The sequence below is a fragment of the Periplaneta americana genome, chromosome 12 (assembly GCF_040183065.1).
Source record: "Periplaneta americana isolate PAMFEO1 chromosome 12, P.americana_PAMFEO1_priV1, whole genome shotgun sequence".
NCBI classification, from domain to species: domain Eukaryota; kingdom Metazoa; phylum Arthropoda; class Insecta; order Blattodea; family Blattidae; genus Periplaneta; species Periplaneta americana.
The window spans coordinates 67,185,324-67,197,683 of NC_091128.1; the positions used below are offsets into that span (position 1 = coordinate 67,185,324).

General features: G+C 37.8%; 1 protein-coding gene across 3 annotated transcripts in view; it reads left to right on the forward strand.

The window, feature by feature from the left end:
• Positions 1–12,360, forward strand: part of LOC138710512 (E3 ubiquitin-protein ligase TRIM45) — a 178,029-nt gene that overhangs the window by 24,097 nt on the left and 141,572 nt on the right. Inside the window, exon 1 of one of the 3 annotated variants that reach the window (XM_069841459.1) lies at positions 11,556–11,730. The exons of the other annotated variants lie outside the window; for them this stretch is intronic. Within the exon in view, the coding sequence (XP_069697560.1) occupies positions 11,609–11,730 (122 nt within the window). The 5' untranslated portion in view covers positions 11,556–11,608. Of the gene's footprint in view, positions 1–11,555; positions 11,731–12,360 lie in introns of those variants that run through there. 3 annotated transcript variants of the gene reach the window in all.

Here is a 12,360-nt window from a genome sequence, read left to right on the forward strand (position 1 = left end):
TAATATCAACATGTCTTGTGGACCCTGTTTCCAAGAGGAATGTAATCTCTTCATAGATGTTCCAGGTTCCAGTTAACTCTTCTAAAAGGATCTGCAATAACCTTGCGGACGGCGTGATGTCGAACATTGCGCAGTAATTTACCATTTGGACAGGGACCCAGAATATGTCCTATAGTTTCAATCGCAATGCAACCAGGATAGCGGCAATGGTTGTTCTGAGACCTGTCAGGAATAACACGCATTGACACAGTGTTTCTCTTCATTTTTACAGTCATTATTTCAGAAGAGCTAATGCCTTCAAAAGATGTCATCCATTTTTTCAAATGGTGAGCTCAGAAAAGAGAACCACTCCCTCTTATCTTTGGTAGAAAGATCACATGAATTCTGGAAGCTTTGACTTCGTAAAGCTGTTCTGATATTTTACTTGTGAAGAAAGCGATTGTAATGCTTTTCGTATTAAAATGCTATAAGCATCGACGTTGTTCATTACGGAGATTCCTAGTACAATTGATGTACGATTCATCATCCTAGTCTAGTATCTTCTTAACTTTAAAATGTTGTAGATAAGCTTCCCATGACACACACATAAGACCGAGCCCCCGAAATTTCCTGGGAGTATATAACCTTGCAGATGGAATATCCGAAGGAAGATTTAAAGTTTCTCTGAGTGTACTTCGAAGTATCAAATCGACGCCTTCAGAAATTTGGATGCAAGGCGATTTAATGAAGCACATTAAATGGATAAATTAAAGTTACCCAAATGTACTGATTTATGATAGACACTTTGGTTATTCTTAAACAGAACAATAGAAACGAGCATTTTAATGCTATTTCGAAACTGGTGAATAGATTTAGAGGCGAAAAAAATACTTAATCGTTAAAATCTATAACTATTTGATTTTTCAGAGCTCCTTGTAGGGATAATCTGTCCATGAATTTTGTTGAATGTGGCATTTTTTTATTCAACCCATATTACAAAAAACATACAAACCTTCTGGATCTACAATAAATATTTATATAATAATATTTGATTAGGTTCTAATGTAAAAAAAACGATAAAATAATATTAACTTATTAGGATTTACATATCTCTCAGGGTTTGATCATGTGTCAACTTCGTCTTTTTCCTTTTTTAACTACATTTTGACAAAAACAAATATGTCAATTGTGCCATAATGTAAATACAAAAATTAGTATTTAATATATATATAAATATATATATATATATATATATGTATATTAAAATCACTTTAAAATTTAACTTACTAACAGAAATAGGAAATAAAAGTAAAAAACCATGGTACTTGGAGAAAAAATCCGAACTTGCAGGTAAATAGTTATATAAAATTAAGAAATGCCCAAAAAGTTTATTTAGTTTTCCATTCGAAATTATTTTTTTTATTTTTCTTTTCACGAGTAATCTATAAAATCCAAAGTTACGATTTCATCATGAGAATGTAAGGAAATAGAAAATAGAAAATAAAAATAAAAAAGCATGTTACTTGGAAAAAAAATCCGAACTTGCGGGTAAATAGTTATATAAAATTAAGAAATGCCCAAAAAGTTTATTTAGTTTTCCATTCGAAATTATTTTCCATTTTTCTTTTCACAAGTAATCTACAAAATCCAAAGTTACGATTTCATCATGAGAATGTAAGGTAAAATATAATAATGCGCAAACATTCAAGAAAGCGCATTATTACTTCTTTTCCTTGGAAAAATATTAAAATCTGGTCTTATAAATAAGTACTGTAGGTACTTATTGCACCAAGGATAACAGCTACGATTAAGGCAATATAAAATTATTTTATCTTTTCTCCTACATTCCTTATTGTACCATAGTACATTCTGCTAATCTAGGCTCTATTGTGTCAGTATGGTTACAATTTGGACAGAGATCATTATCCGTGAAGTGAATACGAAAAAGCCTATGTCGGGTAGCTATTAGGTCATGAACAATGTAATACCACGTAGATTTAATACTCGTATCTGTTGATAAAATAAAAAGATTAATATTTATCCACATTTGTTGATAATTAATATAGCTAGTACGCAGTTTGTAAATTCTCATATCAGGTTTGGGCAAATTACTACACATATATCTGTAAACACTTTTCGATGATACACGTATATTCTCTGGAATATAAGATCTCTCAATAACAAATGTTTGTATATATGGACATTTGACCGGAATTTGTGCAATATTAAGAGATAATGAAAAATCTATTACTGACAAAATAATTGAGCCACCCAGCGGTAAATGTCAGATTCTTAATTTGTAGTATATAATTACGACTAAACCACAAACTCATATATTTTAACTCAATATTATAAAATCTAACACTCCTTCTTGCTGAGGTAAATATAGAGCCGTTTGTGGAACTTTAAATATGCTCCTTTTCCAAATATACCATAAAATGAACCAGTGATTTGGCGAGCAAAAGTTTTTGACATAGGTACAATTTGTGGTATTCGGTCCTAATGCATAATGGACAATACTAATTAGCCACTTCAATCATTTTCATCGGCAAATGACATATAAGGAATATTTTCAAGGTTGGAGTCAGTTAAGAAGTCATATTTACCGCAAACGCATTTGTCAATAAGGTTTTTTTTTTAAACAAAGTCAGTTGCTAAATTAAAAAGAATGGTAAATCTTGCGGAACACCACGCATAACTGATACCGGTTTAGTTCTACCTTCCAGCATTCAATATGGATTTTATTATTAGAGAATGTATTTTTTTACAGTAGTTATCCTTCACCCAAAGATATTTTCCTCCACAAATCTCTGTCCTCAGCATGTTCTTCAGTAAGATCTTTTCTAGTCATACTCCATCCATTGTTTCCTTGGTTTTCTTTTTTTTTCTCTCCAGCATCACCTTCGGTATTCTTCGTGTTTTATTCTCTTCACTTGTCCAAACAATTTTAATCTTCTTTCTTCAATTACTTCAATAATGTTCTTTTCTACCTCCATAATTTCTCTAATTCTTTGATTTCTAATTTCTTCCCTTCTTGATTTTCTTACTGCTCTCTGCCAGAAGTCCATTTCAATAGCTAATAATTTGTTTTCGTGTATTCTGTATAATGTTCAAAATTCTGCCTCGTATATCAAAACACTTTGTAGTAATAACTTATAAGTGTTTTTGTTTTATTTAAAATGTTCTTACTCCAATGAATTGAGTTCAGCATGCCAATTGCACTCCTTCCTTCTTTTATTGTTATTTCAATTTCAGTTACACTCTTCCATAAAATTGACCTCAAATACTTAAATTTATTGACTATTTTTTTCAATCTCTAGTTTTTCATCTTGCATCTTCAATATTAGGTATTCGGTTTAATTTAAAATTAAATTAATACATAAATATGTATACGTCATGAATTATAGCTAAATTAAATAACATAATTAGGAATGTAATTAGTTATATGATGAATTAAACCCTTAAAAATCACTTAAAACGTATAATAATAAAGTATGAGCCATATTTACGCCCCAATTTATTTTAAAATAAAATCTGGTCCCAACCAACTTTCCTCTGCAACTTTATATGAAGAGAGACTAACATTTATAAATAATTTGCTCAGAATTTCTCTTGTAATTTCCATACAAATTTTACCCAATCTTACTTTTCAGGTTTCCTATATTTCTAGGCCTTCACATCATGGGATTTTATTGGTTTGATTATTATTTAAAATGGATGGTCCAAAGTTAACATGCCGATGTGTGTATTTATACTATGTATAATGAAAGTGAAAATTTCGTCTTGGTTGACTTTATTTAATAACTGAAATAATACTGCTTGAAGGAAACAAACTGCGAAACGATTCCTTCTCATTAACTTCACACACCCTCTACACACAGAAATATGACGATTTTTGTGACAGAATGAAGAAGGGTGGCAGTTCCCCTCGTCTGCAAGCAGACAGGGTAGTAACGGTACCCCGGGGACACCGGAAACATGTGTTGTACAGAAGAGAACGAGGCGTCCCCAGTGTCGATATTTCGAGTGAGTAGCAGACATTGATTATTGTCACAACAGGACACACCTCGTTTGTTGGCTATTATAGAGTCGGGCCGCCTCATCCATTTTCTGCTCCCGTGCCGTCACGCACTATTTCATAAATATGTATCGAGTGTTGCTGCTCTCTGGTTCACTGAGATTCTGTGTTGCAGTTTCGTGTCAGTGGCTGTATTATCATAACAGCCTGTATGAGGCTCGACTTACAATATGTGGTACCAAAAGCACAGTATTCTGATACAGTTTCAAAACACTACATACTTTTCTCATCACAAACTTCCGGTTCTCTTTTGACTTTGGTCAGTGTTCTTGAGCCGTTTTAGGCAATTCAGTGGCTTGCAATCGTGAAATCTGATCTTTGAAATTCTATAGAGTTTATTATAAACTAACAGTCGCTGTGAAATGCTAAGAATAGGATTTACTCGCGAGTGTGAGTATTGATCCACCATTGAGAGTACCCGGCCAGATCGTAAAGAACTTTATGGTGGACAAAGCAGATGTTGCAGAGGGTATTTCTCGTGGTACTTCTGTTTTCCTCTATTATTTCACCAACACTCTCCACCTCCCCTCATTTCATCTGCCATCTGCAATAGGGCCATTGCATTGATACGTGTGTGACAAATATTTAGTTATATTGACTAAAAGACTTAAGATTATATGTCAATTTCTTACGCTGTGGGCAGTTGAAGAAGCTTCGGTTATATACCTCTAGTTACATAGTTCTTGATCCATAATTATGAAATCCATAATTTTGTCTAAGAAAAGGGGAGGGGGAAGACTAAATGTTGCGGGTGTGACAAAATTTTCGTTTTGGCATTGCGCATTCACTCTGATAATTGGTAAGTTTTGAAAGAATAAGACTTTTTTCTCTGTATCTGTAAGATTTTTAGAACAAAATTACCTTTTTTAAACCGGGATTTACGTTTGACCAAGAACATACAGAATATTTATAACAGAATAGTTAAAATATGAAATTTAATAACAATAAATTTATTTCTTATGATGATATTAAGGCCATTGTAGAACAATAGATCATTATCAGAGAAATATTAAATGACGTTAAATTCTTTGTGATTTTTAACGCAAGGGAATGGTTTAGATCATTTGTTTTCTCATGAAACTTACCTGCGCGTCAGGGGAAGAAGAAAGTGGACTGAGGATCTTCCTTCACTCGTTACGCTTCTACTTGTACTTCCCGAGCTCACTTACCCCCACCATAAGATTGTTACAGCTCATGCATTTTGTCAAGACACTCACGATGTGCAGTAGGGGAACAATGTGGAGGGGGTAGGAGTAGAAGTGAAGGTCGGGCGTGTGTCTACCGAATTCAAGGCAAAGGCTAACCCGTTCCCCTTTAATTCTTAAGTAAACTCATCCGATCTCGTGCGCAGCTCTGTAGGAAGAGTGGGGGAGTGCCTGGACATAATGCATAAGCTGTACTATACGCTACGACGCGACGCACAAGATTGTAGTTTGACAATATAACGAATGACTTATACGATCACTTAGTGTCGACGGCAAAAATGTGGATATTGTTGTTGTTGTTTAGTCAACTGTCCGAAGACAGGTCTGAACCTCACAAGTGATACCAAGAAGGACCACTTTATGAGGCAACTAGGCCAGGAGATAATTGGGTAGAGTGGCCAGTTCATTTCCCCCTATGTAGATATTATAATTTAATTATAGCCTATACACTGTACATTATCATTTCAAAATAATTTGGGGCTAAGAGGGATGAAGTTACAGGAGAATGGAGAAAGTTACACAACACAGAACTGCACGCATTGTATTCTTCACCTGACATAATTAGGAACATTAAATCCAGACGTTTGAGATGGGCAGGGCATGTAGCACGTATGGGCGAATCCAGAAATGCATATAGAGTGCTAGTTGGGAGGCCGGAGGGAAAAAGACCTTTAGGGAGGCTGAGACGTAGATGGGAAGATAATATTAAAATGGATTTGAGGGAGGTGGAATATGATGATAGAGACTGGATTAATCATGCTCAGGATAGGATCCAATGGTGGGCTTATGTGAGGGCGGCAATGAACCTCCAGGTTCCTTAAAAGCCAGTAAGTAAGTAAGTAAGTAAGTGCATTATCATTTCACTTTCGTTACGGGGTCAACGTAAGTTTTCGAAGACCGAGGCTACAACACAACAGGGCAGGTATAGGGGAGAGGAGGGTGAGCGGGCTCATTGTCTAAGGAGCGGTCCGAAGGCTAGCACTGCAACCTTTAGTGGCTCAATGTTCCCTAGTGCTCCTATACAGGGAATTATATTTTTTAAGTCAGAACGATCGCGCTTTTTTTTTAGTTACCTATTTCATGATTCAGCTGTGCTGCCAACTGTCAAATCAACCTGAACGTCATAAGGTTCTGGTGGAGTCCCACTAGAGTGCCTTCCTCCCACCCCAAAAGTGTAATAATCCTCCTCATATTGATGTATGGCAGAGACAATACTAAATGACACCGCACCATTTTCAGTGAATATAATTTAAATAATATTAGGGGATATTGAAATGAAGAATGACGCTGGAATCATGGAGGGGAATAGAAGAATCTCAAGAAAAACACTCAGGAACTTTGACTTTTTACATCACAAATACGACTCTGTCATTACCGGGATTCGAACCTGGGTCTGCAGTCATCGTTAGCTAGTGTTCTGCCAACTGAGCTATCAAGATGGTGTCCAAGAATTTACCATTTCCATTTCATATTTGTTACGTGTAGGTTAGTCACTGGCGATAGTAATTATAGTTGGTTATTTAACGACACTGTAGCAACTACTTCGTTATTTAGCGTCGATGCAGTATTTTATTGTTGACAGTGAGATATTTTGTGAGATGAGACAGAGGATTCGCCATAGGTAGAATTATCATTAGAGTTGGGAAAAAGTATTACTATCCGCTCACTATGTAAAGTATATAATAAGCCTATATTTATGCGGCGGTGGATGAGGTTGAACAACGATAGACAGTCTGATGCTGACAGCAGTACAGTTGATTCAAGAGAAATAACTGATTATTAGGTTACTTTTTCTTTTGTGTTGACCTTATATTTCTAAACTAATGGTAAATTAATAATCATTGTCAGGTCTTTTTCGTTTTTGTACATAGGCCTATGCGTTTCTCAAATTCATCTTCAGCACTATTCAGATTATGAACAATATGTACCTATAATCAGTGTTATTTGAATAGTGAGTTCTGCACCCACTGTTTCTAAGGCTACAGTAGTAGCTGGCAAAACTCAAAATTTGACTAACTATAATTTATATTATATTCAATGGCTGCATCATTAAATATTTCTTGGTATATTTTGATTGCTACGACGTCACTTGAGTCAAATGACTGAATCACCTTCTTTACTGATTGGAAATTGCCACGATAATACAGTATTATTGCATGTTTTCAATCACATTTCCCATCGGTAATGATTGGAGATCAAAGAACAGGTACTTCGGCACACTGTTTTTTGAATCCAGAAATACAATCCGGTTCCTTAACAAACAACTTTTGTAACATTAGCCATTAGTCTGCCAACGTCAGGAAATTGTGCTCTCACCTCTTCTGCAAGTCTGTGACAAGTACGTGCAAGACATTCGCGTGTATCATAATGCTGTTGAAGAAACTTTGCCGATTTGTTCATGTAGACTGCAGCATCTGTAACAATTCTTCTTAGCAAGATATTTTCATATAGCATACATGGTGACCAAAGCAAACTCATAGCATTAAAAGGTTCACGCATGGTAGAATAAATAACCTTGTCTAATGCTTCAGTGGTTAGAAGGTAGAATCTATCGGCACCTTCTGTGTTTAATCACCTACAACTAAGCTACATCAGCAATGTGGCATCCTGATGAGTCCGTAGTTTCACAAATTCATACCCACAATTTTTCTTTTAATTTATTTTTTAACTCCAGTTATAAATTTTCGATATGAATGCTTAGTCTATATAATTCTGTAGGAATTTTCCTCCGTGTATACTTTCCCAAAACGTTTTACAGTTTCTCATTCTGCAATTTATTTAGCGGCAGATTCACTGCAATATGCTCCACACAGATCTTCAGAAAACGTTCTTTCACTTAATAGTGATGTAGACTTTTGTTGTGCCTAGGTAGCTTGACGTTTTCTGTCACAAGCACTTGTACGTTTAATACTATTTTATGTTTCCCAATGTTACAAGCTATGTAACATACTACTTTCACTGCACACAATTTATAAGAGTTCAATGTCGTGAATGAAAACTCATTTTGTCCCTACTGGCCAACATATTTTCTTAAAACCCCTATCTTAATTATGCCAGTGACATGTTTAACATACATCTAGGTTGTCAGTCTGTTGTGTTGCTTTTGACTGCGCTGTACTACGCATTACTGTGGGCTGCTGAGTGACGCGTGGTGCACAGATACCCTACTTGTAAACATTAATATAGTACATCGCAATACTAACTTTAAGCAATACTTTTTCTGAACTCTAGCTATCATACGTCCTCATTTCCCCAGATATATCCTCATTTTCAAGGGTTAAATTACCATCAGAGAGGAATTTTCAAAATCAACGCGAATGTCCGGAAATTGGATAAGTATATTTAATTTTTTTTAAAATTCTTGAATTTAAACAACGAAGCTGAAGCATCTTTGTTTTACTAACGAACCAGGAGCTCAGAATGACACTCAACACTTTTTTAAGATTGAGGTATCGGTACAAAACCCATTTCATTTCCGTTTCTTTACTCTTACCACTTCACTCGTCGATTCGCACACGAGGTTCTATTTGTCCTGTTATTACTCGACCAAGGCCAGTAGAGTCCTGCAGCCCGGAGCCTGGTGCTACTGCTTCTGCGTTCGTAATACCGCACCGCGATAGTTCACATTACGCCCGCGGCTCCACTCGTCTTGGTCGAGTAATACCTCAATTTGCCTACGCAATTGGTTCACATGAGCTTTCAGGAGAAGATCGAAAGCTCTTTGCTACCCTCACATTTTGCCATTCTTTAATTCAAATGCAGTGGCCCAAGGAGAGGAATCGCCTTGTTGTGGAGTCAGTGAAAGGACTAGCTATAGTGCAGTACTACTTCCGTCATTTCATTTGTATTTGTACTTGCTAAACAGTCCTGACAATTTAAAGTAAATCAGATCAACAGGAAAATATTTCTGGACTGTTTAAATGAAATTAGCCTCATGAGTGATTGAAATTTTATTGAAGAGTGAAGTTCTTTCTTCTTGTTTTTATGTGTGTCTACATGCATACTCACATTGCGATAATTTAACAATTAGGTATCAAAACACGCAGCATATTAAATGTTTGACTTCATTTTCATTGTTTGAAATTAAACGACTTTATCTCTTTGCGTGAATTTGTATCTGTATAGGCCATTCGGTATCTCGTGAAACTTACCTGCACGTCAGAATGTGGACTGAGAAGTTCCCTCCCTCGCTACGCTTCTACTCGTAGCTAGCGAGCTCACTTACCCCCACCATAAGGTTCCTACTTATGCTACGGCGCGCAACCATTTGGTTTCACGAGATAACGAATGACCTATAAGATGTTATTTAGGGATCGGAAGGGTCCGATTGGTATGATATCTTCATTTTTACCTTTAAAGATGTGGTAACTCTAGCCATAGACTACCTGATATTCCCCTTGCGGTTGGGGAAAACCTCGGAAAGAACCCAACCAGGTCATCAGCCCAAACAAGAACCGAACTCACTACCGAGCGCTGCTCCGGATCAGCAGGAAAACGCACCTGCAGACTGAGCTACGCCGGTGGCTACGAAGTGTAAGTCATTTAATAAGACTTTGAAGGCCACAGCTTTTAACAGACATGAAGGGATGAACACTATGGATTATACAGATTTGTTTTGTACTCTTCGAGTATATCACGTGCGAATTTCTTTTTCACTAATTAATTACACACAGTAGAGAGGTCAGTGAATGTCTGCCTATTTCCTAGTTGTTCCGCTTTCCCTATAACAATCACCGCTTCATTTCCTAGCAGTCACTGAAACGAACGAGCGGCCTCGCCCAGCGTGGTGTGGGTTCATTCATCTTGGTGAGTTTCCTGAAATTTCACCAGATGACGAGCAGGGAGGGGAGCTGTCTGGTGAATGATGCTCACAGAAACCGCTTCTGGAGTAGAGGGTGGGGGTCAACATGTGTTCCTCCCTCAAACGATGTCGTCGCCACATGGCTCAGACCACACCCCCGCCTGCAGACTTCGTATGTGACCACGTGCCAACCTCCCCCGGCCCAGGATCCTATGCACGTAGAAACTCTGCCTACAGCTGATTATGCAATTACTTCTTTCTTAACGCAAATTAACGTTGATCACTTCTCTTCTGGTTCTCCCTTATATATCTCTCCTTTCTCATCATCATATTTTCTTGAATCATATTTTCCTTTTAGTAATTCCTCTTATGGTCTTATTATTCTCTCGTTTGTCTTCTCCTCTTAACTTACTTCTTTTTCTTCCCATTCTTCTCTTCCCCTTTAATGCTGTTCTTCTTGCTTTACCTTTCCTCTGCTTCTCTTTTCTTCCTCTTTCTTATCTTTCCCTTTTTCCTTTCTCTCTTCCTTTTTTGTTGTTCTCTTCCCCTTTTTCTGTTCATCTCTTCCCATTTTCTTATTCTTCTTTTCTCCTTTACTTGTTCGTCTCTTGTCCTTTTTGTCCTTCTCTTCTTCTTTTTGTCTCTTTCCATTTTCTTGTTCTTCTGTTGTCCCTTCTTCTTTTTCTCTTCCTCCTTTTTTGTTCTTTTCTTCTCCTAGTTCTCTTTTCTTGTTCTTCTCTTCTTCTTTGTTCTTTTCTGCCTCTTGTTTTCCCCTTTTCTTGTCCTTCTCTCCCCTTTTCTTACTCTTTTTCTCTTCTCCTTCTCTTCCCCTTTCATTATTCTTGTTCTCTTCTCCATGTCCTCCCCTGTTCTTCTTTTCCCTTCCATTTTCTTCTTCTTCTTTTCTTGTTCTCCTCTTCTCCTTTCTTGTTCTTCTCTTTCTCTTCTCCTTTCGCCTTCTTCTCTTCCCCTTTTCTTGTCCTTCTCTTCCCCCTTCTTGTTCTTCTCATCCCTCCCTTCCAGGGTCTTGTCTTCCCCTTGTCTTGTTCTTCTCTTCCCCTTTTCTAGTTTTCTCTTTTTTCTCCTCTTCTCCTTTTTGTGCTTCTCTTCTCCCTCTTGTTCTCCTTTCTTCTCCTTCTCTTCCCCTTATTTTGGTCTTCTCTTCCTCCTTCTTATACTTCTCTTATTGCAAGCAATCGCCTTTTTAGAAAATGCGACACTCAACTTCTGCTTTCCTCCGAATTCTTCATGACTTACTATACTCCTTACGGGTTTTACCTGATTTCGTATTTGTACGGTAGAAGTCCCCGATCAAAAGGTTACCACCGTAGCAAGTCTGAAACTTAAGGAAGCACGTTAAGTCACATTAATATTTAGCTATCCGGGAATTGAACCCGCGGTCTCCACGCAGCGTCGAAGCGTGCACGACCGACGGACGGCACCCGCAGGAGGGCGAGGGCGAGGGCGAGGGCGAGGGAGGCAAGTTGTCAGTCCCTCTCCGGCCGTCGTGCGGGCAGGACGGGATGGAGTGAGCGTGCGAGCGAGATGGAGGTGGATCATGTGGCGTACATCTTCGGCAGCTTCTCCCGCAGACGGCAGGCCGACAACGTCATGGCCCCCAAGAGAAGGTCCGTGAACCAGTCCTCTCAGCAGCGTCGCAACGGAAGGTACGGCGATCTGACACAATGGAAATTAACACTCCATTAGTTTCGACTCATTACTTCCCCAGTTCCTTTCTTCATTTTGTTTTATTACTTTCAGTCTACATATTTTATACCGTCATTACTGAAACGACTGTTGCTCTTGTTATTACTGCCATTGCTGCTTCCGTTACTACTACTTCTACTAGCTTATATTACGTATACTGCTGACACTGCTATATTTCCATTGTATTGATTTGCTACATTTACTCGCACTAATGAAACAATTTATTATTACTCTTACTATTACTGCTGCTATTATCACTGTTGTTTTACTGCTGCTACTACTACCAATGTTATTACTATTGATACTCTAACCCAGCGGTCATCAGCACAGTGCACCCTCGGGCTAGCGTCTTTTACCCGCAGGTCTCTTACAGCACCAGCGTGCATCAGTGGCAGCTGGCCGGGTATGTTTTCTCCCTATCCCTTCTGCACGTGAGTGCATATTTCGTTGCACCGCTTACCCGTTACCCATTTCAGCGAGTGCTGACAACCACTACTCTAACCAGTTACTATTACTGCTGTTGTTAACTGTTACTACTACTGTTGCATTACCGTATTACCATTAGTGCCACTACTACTATTACTACCACT